This window comes from Anastrepha obliqua, chromosome 4 (assembly GCF_027943255.1).
Source record: "Anastrepha obliqua isolate idAnaObli1 chromosome 4, idAnaObli1_1.0, whole genome shotgun sequence".
In the NCBI taxonomy this organism is placed as follows: Eukaryota; Metazoa; Arthropoda; class Insecta; order Diptera; family Tephritidae; genus Anastrepha; species Anastrepha obliqua.
In genome coordinates, this window is record NC_072895.1 from 26,224,197 (window position 1) to 26,240,048 (window position 15,852).

Sequence of the window (15,852 nt, forward strand, 5' to 3'; positions counted from 1 at the left end):
TTGCAAATCGGAACTAAAACGTGAGGAGTAAAACGGAGTATGCAAATTCAACTTTGGGCATTTCAACATTTCAATTCATTTCATTTCTTTGTTAAAAAATGGCCATATCTGTGAGTATAAAACAACAAACATGAATAAAGATAAATTGTTTACTTCTCTTTTTTGAACGATTAGAGAGAAAATTAGAATTCTTCTGTTTAAGTTGCTTAAGAAAATTATTTGCCTTCAAATTGTTGTCCAAGTAAAATAGAAATACCTAACATGTGAAAGAGATTTTACCACATTTGATACAACAACTATTTTATTGAATTGAAATATTTAACTGTAGCTAAGTGGAAATTACCCAACCAGCGTTAGAAGGAACATTTTGAAAGCGATGAATACACACGACTCTTTAGAAGACCTGACAATACTTTAATTTTCTTTCAATATCCAGTCAATATAAAATTCTTTACACAACAGTTAAAATACGCGTTTATATACACATAATTAATTGTACTACTTGATCGGGGCGAACAGAATTCACTATTTCCCTGCATTTCATTGTTTATCGGTCAACTGGAGTAAAATAAAAAATATGCAAACTGCCATGGGATAATAAAAATATCTACCTTTGTCATGAGGTGAAATATTATACCATAAGTGTTTGCATAAATATACGATTCAGTTATTTCCTGCATATTTGAGTTCATTTTTAGAGGGTGGATCACCTTCGCGCGGTGCACCCTGGGTAACGCCAAATGTTCTGCGGCCTTCAAAATTTGAAATTTGGCACTCAACTCAGCACTCTCACAGCATGGTGGAGGTCCAGGGGGTTTTTTAAAGATATTTACGTATATTTCCAAAATAAAGAAAAGAATTTATTCATCTATCGATCTACTCATCAAGAAAGAACTAAATGCTTTCAATTTGCCTTTTTCAGCAAGGAAGGCATTGTTACTATGAGCTTGGAGAGCACTACTGGGAGACTCTGGTTGATCTCAGACCACATGGCACATGACGACGAGGTAGAACCAGCTCTCATGCTGCTACAGGAGGCCTTAGCTGAGGCGAGGCGAAGGGAAATCGGCGTCATCATTGGTACGCAAACTCCCATCATACTTCTCGGAGAAGTACAGACATTAATGCAAGAGGTGAGTCATTTTTCTAATTTTTTTGATTTTATTCTAAGTGAAGACTTGGTAGGGACCCAACTTTTGCTACTGCGGTCAGGGACGAGGTACTTGACCTCACTAACCAGTGGAGACATTCACCACTGCGTGTAATAGGGCTCTCGAGAGCTCTTGTATTGTAAGATCGCCCGCTAACACGCAAAACCCACCTTGGTGGACTACTGAACTCTCTGAAAATAGAACTTCGTGTAGTCGGCTCTTTATAAGAGCAAGAAGTATTAAGTCTCCCACGGGATGAGAACTGTACAAATTAGGATAAGGAATCTACAAATCCAAAGTTAGGAAATCGAAGTGAGACTCATGGAGAAAATTCAACGAAAGCGTTAAAGGCTAGCTTCGTGGAATTTCACGCCCATGGGGTACCTGAAGGACGGATCAAGATGCCGGACAATGACTAGCGAGGAGTCACTCAAGTTGCTTCTCAACGCCCATTTTTCTGGCGAATCCGAACTGGAGCAATACCAGCTTATTCTCCGCATCCATATCCGCTTGCTGGATAAGCGCCGCCTGCTTGGGCGATAGTCCTTTTCGAGCTCTTCAAGTCATCTGGCTACGATGGCAACTACTGGAATCTGCGAAGGTATCTTGTCGTTAGCTGATCCCTATCTATGCGAGCTGCATTGATAGGAGCTACAATACCATATCTTGGAGTGCTGTGACAGTTTCTTTCATACCCAGGGCTGGTGAAATCTCACACGTATCCCCACAGTATTTCAGGCCAATCAGTCTTTCATCGTGTTGAAGGTCCTTGAGAGGCTGATTTATCTTTTCGGAAGGTATGAAATCTCTTGGGGGGCGTTTATCGGTTGCCCAAACTGCCTATTGTAAAACCAGATTGGCGGATTCTGCTTTACAAACTATTGTCAAAGATATCGAGGTGTCCCTTTCTTAGAAAGAGTTCATTATGGGCGCTTTTCTCAACATTAAGGGGGTTTTTCACTATGTCCTTCCGGAAGCAATCACTACGCCTCTGGGGGTCGGAATCAAAGCAATCAATCTGCTTCATTAATACACTCCAATGCGGAAAACTTTCATAACCAACTGATACTTATTTTGCTTACAAATTTGTTCAATCACCGATGGTCCGCAGTTTGCCCAAACTCGGAATGTCGTCAATTCCAAAAGGTCGAGCTATCACTGAACAGACTATAGCCACTACAGACACTTTTCAAAGAATTTCGTTACTTTATCTCCTATACTGCCTTTGAGCGGTTTTTTCTTACTGATTACTGAAATAATTCATGTCTTAAGATTTTTAAAGTGGCTCGCACACAGAAACCTCTTATCAAGTGGAAGCCTCTTTTTGAAGAAATTCGACTTTTTTGTGAGTTCATTCATATATGAGTGAACATCGACGGAAATGGAAATTTCATAATGCATTGTGAGTGCACTTTGCATACCAAATTTGTAGTTCGGTAAATTTTTTTTTTTTAATATTTAAATAGTCACATCAAATTTTACTTCGGGCTCATATCTTCGACTAAATTTGTGCAAACCTTTTTTTTTGTTTTGTTCGCTGAAATACTGTATATTTAACATTTTTGAAATGATCTTGAAGTAGAAGCAGAGCGGAGTTGCCCAATTTCTGGCGCCAACGTTGGCAGATTAGTTTTTATCTGACATCAAAAAGTTTCAAATTCATTTTACCTGAGCTGCAAAGTCTCACTTCACTATAAGGGTTACATTAGGATTGTCCAGCCGGTGCATGAAATAGTCATTAATAAAAAACAGGAACCTTTCTAATTTTTATTATTATAAAAAAACAAAACTTGTTTAATTTTTATTAAAAAACTATTTTTTTTTTTGTATTTAAAACAAAAAAGAAAAACTTATTTAAATTTTATATAAAGGATGGTTAAAGTTCAAGGGCCGATGTTGAATGAGAACCACACCTAAACGTCAAATTTTTTTTTGCATTTCATTTGACATTTTTCAATTTCAGACTAACTCAATTTGAACCATGGAAAGATACACAATCGAGCAACGCGTTAAAATTATTCAGGCTTATTATGAAAACGGGCGTTCAAATCAAAATGCATTCATCTTCAGTGATGTTAATTTAGGCACCGTTTGGCTCATCCCACAGCGCCAGTCCGGTGCTGAAAATTTTCAATACAAAAGGTGGTTAAATTTCAAGGGCCGATATTGAATGGGAACCACACCTAAACGTCAATTTTCACCTCAGTGGATTCGTCGGCCGGTCAGGCAGTTACTGTGAATAGTGTTCACTATGGTGAGATGATAACGAACTTTTTATGGCCCGAATTGGAAGTTATGGATTCTGGTTTCCTGGTTTCAACAGGACGGTGCCACTTGTCACACAGCTAGCGAAACAATGGCTCTTTTGCGCGAAAAATTTGATGGCCGAATAAGCTCACGTCGCCGTGATGCCAATTGGCCGCCAAGATCATGTGATTTGACACCGTTGAACTTCTTTCTTTGGAGTTATTTGAAAGAAAAGGTGTACGTCGATAAGCCGGTAACAACTCAAGAGCTGAACGATGAGATAATTCGGCACATTAACGGCATAGAACATCAGTTATGCCTCAGCATCATCGAATATTTGGACCATCGGATGGAGATATGCCGCCGAGGCCGCGGCGGCTATTTGGCTGATATTTTGTTCCATACGTAATTGAGCTATACCAATATTATCATAATAAGAGAAATGGCAATAATTTCCTAAAAAAATTATATTTTATTAAAAATCAACACCGGCCATTGAAACTTAACCAGCCTTTAAGGGGTAACACCATTGTAGAAATTTCAAAAAATTGATTTTTTTTTTCATAAGCTTAAAAAATTCTTTGAACCTTTTAAAATACGGAACAAAAAGTTTTATAAGTTACCGAAGTCTATTTCATAAATATCTTAAGCTTTTAACCAAGCGTTAGTGAGTGCTACCTAACGACTTCTCCAAATTTCCAAACTTTAAACGCGTTTTTCTCAAAACACGTTTTCTGAAATTGGCACGCAGCATAACTCAAACAATTTTAAATATTTTTAATCAGGTTTTTCACTACGTCTGTATAATAACCTTCTTAAGAGAAGAGCGTAGGGGATTTTCGATAGATTAATTTAAACGATTGTTATAATTATTTAAGTGCCGTTTTTTTAGTAAAAAATAGAGTTTTTTCCTTCAAATGCTTGCTAATTTCCCAAAAATAAAAATTTTTTTAATCCCCTACGTGTTTCTCTAGCTATTCTTATCTAGATTAAGAAAAAAAATGTTTCTTTGTTCCAGATTAAAATTTGCACCCTCTGTGCTGCGTGCCGCGGAGCTCCTTCAAGAGAAACCACATTACAAAAATGTCTCCAATGCCGCCATTTTGTAAAATTTTTCGATCAAACTTTGTAGTTTTGTATTTTAGTATATAAGTAATAACTTCCCAAATCAGAGTGATTGTGTCCCCTTTCCTTCTATACAAAAAAATTCTTTAAAAATCGTGTTTATTTTACGCGTGTACAGTGGTGTTACCCCTTAAAAACAAAAATCTTGTTTAATTTTATAATTATTAAAATCTGACAAAATAAGCACAAAATGGGCAGTGCGATCTTAGACTATCAGTATGTATGAATAAGCGAATGTATCTAAGGACTGGTGGTACGGGTGAATACCACATAAAAACAAATAAGTGTCTATTTTTTGGTTATAAAATAAATTTAGAAAAAAAGAAAATTCAATATTTTCTTATGTTTTCAAATATTCCATAAAAACAAACAGTATTAGAAAATGTACTAAACTATATTAAAAAATTTATTATATTAATTCGTTCGTTTCGCAATCGTTTCAAATGTATACATAAATTCCCTTTATTTACTAATATTGATACCAGTTCTTAGGTTTTCAATGAAGTGTAAAAACCTATTATTTTAACTAGATAAAATTAAGTTTGTGTTCCAGATTGCACACAACCCGAGCCCATCAATGTTCAAACATAAACATCCTCATAACGCGTAAAATCCCCACAGATAAAGAGCTGCGCGTTTAACTGCACAAATTAGCTGTATTCGTTTTGGGGTTTCTTCTTGTGTTTCGACTTATGAGTCCCGGCGATATATTTTATTAAGTAATTGTAAGAACGCTTCCTGTGGTATGCCACACGTGGTTTGATGGATCTGTGCTTTAATCATATTGTATTTTTCTTCTTCGTATATGGCAAAACTCCTGGCAATGTCTAATTCTTTATAGAGCTGCTTAACACGCGCGATTTTCTCGGAATCTGAAATGAAAATGGGGTTTGTTTGAAATTCCTGATGTTATAGCATTTATTTATTCATTATTAGTACAACTGCTACTATTCAGGATTTGCTGTTAATGTGCCCACCCTAATACTCACCATTTTTCCCATAACACTCCTCCATAATAGCTCTCTGCTCCGGACTAGCTCGCTGCATGCACGTCACCGCCAACCAGGAACACTTATTATCCTGTATATCTGTGCCTATTTTGCCACTAATCTCGGGATTGCTAAAACAATCAAGGAAGTCATCTTGTACTTGGAATAAATGACCCATCTCCAATAGAATAGTTTTGGATTGACGGAAAATTTCCGGATCTTTAACGCTGAAAAGAAACATTTTCTTTTTGATTTTGGAGTTTAAATGTCAATTGAGGTTGTCTACTAACCCCGCTAAATGTAAGGCCAAAGCTACCGGAAAATAGAAAGTGTAATGAGAAGTCTTTTTCGAGACAACCAAATTATATTTGTCCATAGTGAATGTGTTGACACTCTTATTAGCATTCAGTAAATCCATGGATTGCCCACAAGTTGTGATGAATGTTATTTCATGGAACAATTCGAGCAGATCAACATAGCAATCCAAGTGGCGGAAATTATTGCGTAGTATTTCATAAACTCCACTCTCAATCATAAGCGCATCATTGATGGCTATAAAGCCAACCTCCTCCAATTTGTGCCAACACAGTTGTCCACGACGTGTAGTGCTGTTGTCCATCATGTCGTCGTTAATGAGGAAGAAACATTGTACCTGTGGAATATCATGCAAAATCACTGTTCACAAAATTGACAAATATTGTCTGCGAGCGCAGTTAAATCAAATAAGTAAAATATTTGATGCCTAAAAGAAGCGAAATGCTTACCATTTCGACACACCAACCCAGGTATTGGGCCAATTTTAAATTTTCCGCACCGAGCGCATCAGGTTTGACTAGATTTTTATACGTTAAAACGGTGAGTAGGCCACGATTCTTTTTGCCGTGTGGCAAATTGTACTGCAGAGCCTACGAAGTATTTAAAAAGAAATGCTTTAATTAGATATTTTTGAATGAATGAAGCAAATAAACAGTTAATACCTTTGTGAACCAGTTTTCGGTCTCAGGAGTTGTGTATCTTTTAGCTGCCTCGCTGAGTTCGCGCACAACATCTGTAAAGGCAGAATCCATTACAAATTACTAATATTTCATACACAAGTACTTGGCGTGCGTGTGAGTACTGAGCAGTTTTGATGTAGTCCGATAAATGAGCTGTAGGAAGATCGCGCGGACTTTTAATGGTTTGAAACACGCAAATTGAGTAAAGTTTTAGGAAAATAAATTTACATGAAAAGGTGCTTACACATAGAAATTTATTAGTTCAGTTTCAAAGGCAGTTGCAAAACTGAAATATTTATCGAGTAGCCGCACCTAACAATGGAGCATTGAAAAAATTGTTTAAATTATGCAAACTAAATGCAAGAGTTGTCTAGAAATGATTATTAGCTTCGGTTATTTCCGTTTTGTTGTAAATCTGTTAGCATTACAAAAGTAAAAGTGAAGCTGTGCCCTTTTTTCTGACCCTTCTGCGCTCAAGTGATCACAAGTGAGCAATTCAAGATAACAAATAGAATATATGACAGACAAAAACATTCTTTTTTGCTTTTAACTGACCTGGAAATACGGCCATGAATGCATTTCTCTCATCTTTTGAGGCCGTTATGTGTGCAGCTTTTGGCTCTGAATGGTTCCCCAATGTTGATAAAGAGCTAAAAAGAGAGAAAAAGTGAAAAATAAACAAAAATACAAATAGATTGCCATATATACCGGATGGATAACACAGCCACAAGTAAAAATAGTTAAAAAATATTTAATTCTAACACACACCACAATATATACATACATACATATTATATGAAGAATGTACTATGCACATATTTAGTTTTTGCTCGCTATATAGATTAGAATAATGAAATAAAATATTTCTTTGCTTAAAATACAGGGTCCGGCATTCGAAGTGTAACCAACTTCAGACCGCTCGCACAGTTGATGCACGTCATAGAGGTGGCCATCAAAAGACTGCAACGTCACGTGAAATGGTTCAAAAAGTGAAGAAGCGACTTGAATGAAATCCCCGACGAAGTGTCAATCAAATGGCGAAAGAACTGAAAGTATCTGACCGTAGCATCCGCCGCATACTGAAAAATAATCTCAAAGTCAAGCCTTACAAGATCCAAAATACAAAAGGCGCATGATCTCACACCAAAGCAGCAACAAGTCAGACTTGAGAGAGCGAAAGAGTTGCTTCGCTTGGCCGAGAGAGGTCAATTTCCGAACATTGTATTTTCTAACGAGACAATTTTTCAAATTGAGCACTTTGTAAACTCCCACCAGGAGACTGGGATGAAATATTTGCCTAGAATCTGAAGTTCTCGTAGCTTCGTCCTGAGGTAAGGAATCTTAACGTAGCGGATAATCTCACGTTTAGCGTGCGGCGTTATCAATTCGAGAATTCGAGTTATAAGTCTCCACGTCCACACGCAAAAAAAGTTATAATTTCTAGAATCTCGACAATTCAAGACGTTTAATAGCTTTACACGGTATCTTTCTCCTACTTCTATTAGCCAAACATTCACGCATACTCTTCTGCGTTTTGCTTTTGCCATCTTTACCTCTTTCTTTTTAAATTATATTAGCTATCCCTCCGTACGCTATCAGCACAAAATCACATATGAGCCGCTCACCCTTTTGTGTTTTAATTAGTAAAAAAGTTATTCAAAACCAAAATGTGATGATTAGTTTCGCGTCACCTTGCTTCTACGCCAATTTAGACTGCATGGCTTGGTGAAAATGGCCTTTATGAGAAATAGAAAATTATCGGGATTTTCCAGCAACTTGCGCTTTATTATACAATACAAAAATATAATGGACTATAAACTGCGATTTTTTTTAATATTAAAAAGTTTGAAACCTTGATTTATAATATATGACATTTGTTTTAGAATGATTTTTTTATACGAAATCAATGAAAATTAAAAAAAAACAGAAAGGTAGTCAAAACGGATTAAAATATCGCGATTCTATTATTTTGTCCGCAAGTGTAAAATTTTTTTTTATATGAAATCAATGAAAATTACAAAAAGGAATTATAAAGGTGGTCAACACGTGATTCTATTATTTTGTCTGGAAGTGTACATATTTTATTTTGTATGAAATCAAAAAAAATTAAAAAAAAAAACCAAAGAAAGATGAAACGGGTCAAATTACCGCGAGTTTATTATTTTGTTCGCAAGTGTACATATATTTTTTATATATTCAATGAAAATTAAAAAAAAAGGTGGTCAAAACATGATTCTATTATTTTGTCTGCAAGAGTACATATATTTTTGTATACAAAATCAACAAAAGTTAAAAAAAAAACAAAAGAAAGATGATGAATGAAAACGGGTTAAATTACCGCGATTTAATTATTTTGTCCGCAAGTGTATATGGGGCGTTCCACGTCAACCGGACCAAAGCTCTGTCCAAAATTCTATGGGATGAAAATAATCATGTAATATGTCAAAATACTCGTAAACTCATGCCCTTTCAATTGCAAAGTGGCAAATTTGAAAATTCAAAATGGCGTCATTACTGTGTCACCTCAAAGACACTAAATTCCAAAATTTGCAAATATATCTATCAATTACTTTTAAAAATAGGTTCAAAAATGATGACTCATGATATATTTGAATGTTTTTGGGGTCGCTGATTACGAATCTGAAATCAGATTTTCAAAATTCAAAATGGCGGATCCAATATGGCGGACATTTTTCGAAAATTTTTTTGGATTCGCTTGAAACTCATCACTTGTGGGTTTTCGGGGTCGCTGATGACGAATCCGATGTCAGTTTTTCAAAAATTCAAAATGGGGGATCCAATATGGCGACTGAAATTTTAAAAGAATAATTGAATTTACATGAACTATGTTACTCGGAGGTATTTGAGGTCGCAGATCACGAGTATGATGTTAGAATTTAAAAAATTTTAAATAGTGGATTCAATGTGAAAGATAATTTTTAAGAAACGTATTGAATTATTTGAAAGTTTGTAAGTTCTTAGGTAGCTGATCGCAATTCTGACTTCAGTATTCTAAAAATTCAATAAGTGTTGACTATTCATTTAACACTAGTCAGTTGTTTACGTAACGATCTCATCATGTTAGAATTTCTTCCCCTTTATTTGTTTTTGTACTAACACTAAAGTGTTGGATTTTATTTTATTATTTATCATTTAATAGAGTCTAAGATCTTAACTTGTTAGCCAAAGAAGTTAATTTTCTTTCAAAATATTCCATTTGTTGCGTCTAAGACTTCAACATGTTAAGTATGGTTCATCTTCATTTGTTTTTGTACTTAACATTCAACTGTTAGATTCTCTTTCGTCATATTTCATTTGTTTTCGTCTAAAACCTTAGTGGGTGAAGCTTGTTTCGTATTCATTTGTTTTTGTAGTAACATTGATTACCAAACCTGAAAAAACTCAAATCAGCAGAAATGATTGAAGATGCTACTAAGAAATTAGAAGGTACTTTAATCAATTGCTTTGAGGAACTGTGTCCACTCAGGCAAAGCAGACAGGGGAAAGCGGTTCCTTGGTGGAACTCTGAACTGTCGAAGCTTCGTGTACGGTCCAGGAAACTTCTTAATAAGGCCTTGAAGACCAAAACAGAAGAGGACTGGGCCAATCATCGACTTACACAGAGAGAATATAAGAAAAAAGTACGGCAAGCCAAACTTGAATCCTATAGAAATTTCTGTAGTAACGTCGAAGAAATGAGGGAAACAGCGAGACTTTGTAAGGTCCTTCATTTAGACCGCTCAGTAAGGCTGGATTCCATTCGAAAACCTGATGGTTCATACACCATTTCCAAATCGGAAACGTTTAATGCTCTACTCGAAACCCATTTCCCGGGTAGTAGAACTCTCTCTGAAGCCGAGAGTGGCATGAACAATGACGGTGGCAACGGTGGAACCTCTAGGTACAGCTGGTATATTGCTAGTCGGATAGTGACAAGGGAATCGATAAGGTTTTCCATATCTTCCTTTGAGAACTTTAAGTCCCCTGGACCTGACGGAATATATCCAGTAATGCTTAAAAAAGGAGGAGACAGGCTGATTGAGGCCCTGAAAAGGATCTTCACAGCCTGTCTTGCATTTGGTTATATACCATCCCAATGGCGACGCGTAAGAGTAGTATTTATTCCAAAACCAGGAAAAGATGACTATTCCCTAGCAAAAAGGGTTAGACCAATCAGTTTGACATCGTTCATGTTGAAAAGTCTGGAACGAGTGGTGGAGAAACATATTCGAGTGGGGGTATTGCCGAGAAGTCCACTTAGTAGAAATCAACACGCTTACCAGAGTGGAAAATCATGTGAATCAGCCTTACACGATCTTGTTAGCAAGATTGAAGCTGGGCTGGAAGCTGACGAATACACAATGGGCGTGTTCGTGGACATTGAGGGGGCTTTTGATAATGCCACTTTCGGCTCGATATGTTCTTCTGCCGAACGACACGGAGTTAATCAAGCCATTATAAAATGGATATACTCCATGCTCTCTGAGAGGCTGTTAACCGCTGGTGGGAGCGACGACGAGCAAATCACAGTCAGGGCCAAGCAAGGATGTCCCCAAGGGGGTGTTCTTTCTCCGCTGCTGTGGTGCTTCGTCGTAGACTCCCTATTAGCGGAGATGCAGGAACTCGGCTTTCACGTCCAAGCATATGCGGACGACGTCTGTGCGCTAACATCGGATAAATCCTTAAGGAGGCTTTGCACGAAAGTGCAGAGAGTCCTTGACAAAATCGATGATTGGTGCATGAGACAAGGTCTTTCCGTTAATCCGAACAAAACAACAATAGTCTTGTTTACGAGAAAACGGAAATTGGATGGACTCAGTCTTCCAACACTGAAAGGTGTGACACTTGGTCTTTCCAACGAAGTTAAATATCTAGGAGTAATCTTGGATAAGAAGCTGACCTGGAAGACACACGTTTCACTGAAGGCGAATCGTGCATTGAAGATTTTTCAGCAATGCCGTAGAGCCTTTGGCAAAACTTGGGGTCTGAAACCTGCTGTGGTCCTATGGATATACACGGCACTTATCAGACCAATCATCACTTACGCTTCTGTGGTCTGGTGGCGACGGAGCATGGTTAAGTCCACAATCCGGGAACTATACAGGCTGCAAAGAAGTGTATGTTTATGCATCACGGGTGCCATGAGTACAACCTCTGGTGATGCCCTAAATGCTATGCTTAATTTGCTCCCCCTGGATCTTAAGATACAACAGGAAGCAATAAAAGCAATGTGTAGACTCCATAAATATGGTTTCTGGCACGAAGATGGAACTACGGGACACAGAGAAATCTTTAAGTTGCTGTCGGAGCAGTATCCACTGTTTTTGGCACCTAAAGATGACCTGATACCCACAGTTTCATTCGGAAGGAAATTTGATGTCAGATTTCCATTGCGTGAGCAATGGAGCAATCCAGAATGCATGCAGGGAGGTTTGACGGATATTTTCTTTACCGATGGGTCCAAGACTGAAATAGGGTCTGGAGCCGGATGGTACTTAAACGATAGTTACAAGTATCACTATGCTATGGGGGGAATGGCAACTGTTTTTCAAACAGAAGTTTTTGCCATCCTAAAAGTAGCCGAATGGATAATCGAGAGGAGATGGAGCGGGAAACAGATTGGAGTCTTCAGTGACAGTCAGGCTGCATTGAAGGCCCTGGAGAACGCGAAGCAAACCTCGAAGATTGTTCAAGAATGTAAGAAGAAGCTTAATTCTGTCGCAAGACAAAACAGGCTTGTACTTATATGGGTTCCAGGATACTCCGGTGCTCAAGGAAACGAAATTGCCGACGAATTGGCCAACCGTGGATCAGCGGTGCCCCCACAGGGGCCAGAGCCAATAATCGGAATCAGTCCCGCAGGAATCAAGAATTGGATCAACGACTATGTAGGCAATCTACATAAAGAGCGGTGGTCCGGTCTAGAACGCTGCAGAACTGCAAAGTGTTTTGTGACAAGTCCGAACAGAGAACTGTCAAACTTTCTACTAAAACTTAGAATGAAAGACATTCGGTTGATGGTCGGCATCATTACAGGACACAACCCATGGGGTCAGCATATGACCACCATTGGAATCATCGAGGACCCGGTATGCCTGTTCTGCTTGGAGGAGGCGGATAGCACTGAGCACTTTCTCTGTGAGTGTCCTGCCTTTGCTAGAGCGCGACTACGGGTATTGGGTTCAGATGTCATGGGAATGAGTGATATTCGTTCTCTAAAACTGGAGGATATTTACAGATTCGCCAAAGAATCTGGAAAATTCTTACAGGGCTAACTATCTCTATCTCTGTCTCTATTCTTTCCTATCTCTTTCTCTGATACTTTTCTCCCTCCCTCCTTGACTATCTACCCCCTTTCCAGAGCTTTAAATACAATGGGCTTTTTAGCCTGAGTGTTTTAGGAGCTACCAAATCTCCTGGTGCTCCTTGGCTCGACCTCTTCAAATTCAATTCAACATTGATGCGATAGATTTTCTTTACAGATTTTTCTTTGTTTACGTCTAAGACCTTAATGTGTGAAGGTTGCTTCGACTTCATTTGTTTTTGTACGAACACTGAAGTGTTAAACTTTGTTTCGTCATTTATAACTTGTTCCCTATAATATTAATGTGTTTAACTTTGTGTTCGCTTCTTTATTTGTTATTGTAAAAGCATTGAAGAATTCGATTTCATTTCGAATTATATGTCATTTTTTGTTTGGTCTTCAAGATTTGTTTTTCAATTTCATTTGGCGTAGCAACGTTGATTTTTGTAACTTAATTAGCCATCATGGCGGATAATAAAATGAAAGCTTCTATTTATATGACTCATGTAGATAGATGCATTAATCCTTTAAATCTTGCTAACCATAAAGGGATTAATTTAAGAAAACTGTCCAAGACACTGTTAAAAAAGTTTCCTCTGGTAGCAGAAAATGCAAGAGTTTGCCATCAGTGTCGTAAATTGTGCAATAGCAACGATTATGATACTAATCAGGATGATTCTGTAACAGAAGAACCTGAAATAAAGAAGAAATGTGTTTCAAGGGAAGAGCAATTAGAGCAATTATTAAACGGCCTAAAAGAAAAATTTACTTCTTTACCGAAAAATGATCCACTTCGCATATCTATCCTAACCATAGCTCCTGACTGTTGGACAGTAAGACAAATTGCTTCAGAGTTTGGCACTTCCGAGAGACAAGCTAGACAAGCTAAACATTTGAAAAATGTTGGTGGAATTTTTGCCAAACCTGAATTAAAACAAGGAAAAACATTACCTGAGGAAACGATTAATAAAGTTCAGGAGTTTTATGAGTGTGATCAAAATAGCCGTTTAATGCCGGGAAGAAAAGACACTGTATCCGCTAAAGTCAATGGAGAAAAACGATTATTACAAAAAAGACTCTTGCTTACCGATATTAAAGTAATGCATGCAGAATTTAAGGAAAAATATCCTGATTTGCCGATTGGCATGTCAAAGTTTGCTGCTTTGAGGCCAAAAAATTGTGTTTGTGCGGGATCGGCTGGCACTCATAGCGTTTGCGTCTGCTTAATTCATCAAAATTTTAAATTAATGATTGATGAGTTGAATTTTGAAAAACTGACACCTGATTCAGAGCTTTTAATTAAAAATTATAAGGATTGTTTTAATTTTGTTTTATGTAAAATTCCTCAGCCCTCTTGTTTTCTTTTAGAATGCACCTCATGTCCTGGAATTGAAACCTTTTTAAATAAAGTGTCAACTGCTAATGCTAGAAGCTAATGAAATTGGTGAAATTATTTGTAGATCTTTGCAATCGACTGATAGGTGTACTCTGAAGAAAATGTTCTTTCCCTCAGAAGATTTTATAGGAGAAATGTCCACTCAGTTTAAGAAACTTTTACCGCATCATTTTATTGCTAAGAGGCAGTCTGAGTATTTTCAGGAAAAAAAAAATAATCTTCAAGACGGCGAAGTAATATTGCAGTGTGATTTTTCTGAAAACTATGCTTATGTTGCGCAGGATGCTGTGCAAGGATTTCATTATAATAATGATCAATGCACAGTACATCCTGCAGTTTTCTATTACAAGGAAGGGAATGAAATGAAGCACCACAGTATTGTATTACTGTCAGACTGTACAACGCATGATACTGCAGCAGTTTACATATTACAGCAGACAGTAATACCGGAAATAAAGAAAGTATGCCCAAATGTCAAAAAAATATACTATTTTACTGACGGGGCTAAACAGCACTACAAAAATCGGTACCAAATAATAAATTTAATAAACCACGAAAAAGATTTTAATGTAAAGGCTGAGTGGCATTTCCATGCAACTGCTCATGGGAAAGGAGCATGCGATGGCGTTGGAGCAGTTTTAAAAAGAGAAGCAACGCGTGCCAGTTTACAACGTAAACCTCAAGACGCCATTTTGAATGCCAAAGCTCTTTTTGATTGGGCAAAAGAGCACATTAAATCGATTCAATTTTTTATTTATTCAAAACAGCAACATGAAAAAATGAAACGTTCGCTAAACAAGAGATTTTCCGCGGCACCTTCTGTAACAAAAATCCAATCAGCACATTGTTTTATAGTTACATCACATAATAAACTCAACGTTTATAGGTACTCGAATGACCATGAACCGCTCGCCATTGTCCAATATTAATCAGCCGTTTTGAAATATAAAACCATTTAAAGAGAGTTACTATCAATCAGCCCTTTTCAGAGCTAATAAATTAATTAAAACACCAAAAAATAAACCTTTAATCAGCCCCTTTCAGGGCTAATAAAGTAGCTAAAACACCAAAAAATAAATCATCAATCAGCCCTTTTTAAGGCTATAAAACAACATTGATTTGACATATTGGATCCGCCATTTTGAATTTGAAAAACTGATATCGGATTCGTCATTAGCGACCTCGAAAACCCCAGAGTAACAAATTTTAAGCAAATTAAAAAAAATTTCGAAAATATCCGCCATATTGGATCCGCCATTTTGAATTTTTGAAAAACTGACATCGGATTCGTCATCAGCGACCCCGAAAACCCCCAAGTGATGAGTTTCAAGCGAATCCAAAAAAATTTTCGAAAAATGTCCGCCATATTGGATCCGCCATTTTGAATTTTGAAAATCTGATTTCAGATTCGTAATCAGCGACCCCAAAAACATTCAAATATATCATGAGTCATCATTTTTGAACCTATTTTTAAAAGTAATTGATAGATATATTTGCAAATTTTGGAATTTAGTGTCTTTGAGGTGACACAGTAATGACGCCATTTTGAATTTTCAAATTTGCCACTTTGCAATTGAAAGGGCATGAGTTTACGAGTATTCATATAATAGATTATTTTCATCCCATAGAATTTTGGATAGAGCTT

The 15,852-nt window shown here is 37.1% G+C and overlaps 2 protein-coding genes across 2 annotated transcripts in view; both read right to left on the reverse strand.

The window, feature by feature from the left end:
* The window catches only part of LOC129244518 (farnesyl pyrophosphate synthase-like), a 33,563-nt gene that overhangs the window by 9,953 nt on the left and 7,758 nt on the right, over positions 1 to 15,852 (reverse strand). The gene's annotated exons all lie outside the window — the stretch shown is intronic.
* Positions 4,950 to 7,152, reverse strand: LOC129244515 (farnesyl pyrophosphate synthase-like). Its single transcript, XM_054882188.1, has 6 exons — positions 7,063 to 7,152; positions 6,490 to 6,560; positions 6,277 to 6,417; positions 5,803 to 6,164; positions 5,513 to 5,739; positions 4,950 to 5,395 (listed from the first exon to the last, which is right to left on the reverse strand). Exons 1-6 carry the CDS (start codon positions 7,076 to 7,078, stop codon positions 5,214 to 5,216), a joined length of 999 nt encoding a protein of 332 aa, XP_054738163.1. The 5' UTR covers positions 7,079 to 7,152; the 3' UTR covers positions 4,950 to 5,213.

Coding starts and splice junctions, on each gene's coding strand:
- LOC129244515 (XM_054882188.1), bottom strand. Junction 6,165..6,276: donor TGGGTTGGTGTGTCGAAATG/GTAAGCATTTCG, acceptor GATATTCCACAG/GTACAATGTTTCTTCCTCAT. Junction 5,740..5,802: donor TTGGCCTTACATTTAGCGGG/GTTAGTAGACAA, acceptor GTTTCTTTTCAG/CGTTAAAGATCCGGAAATTT.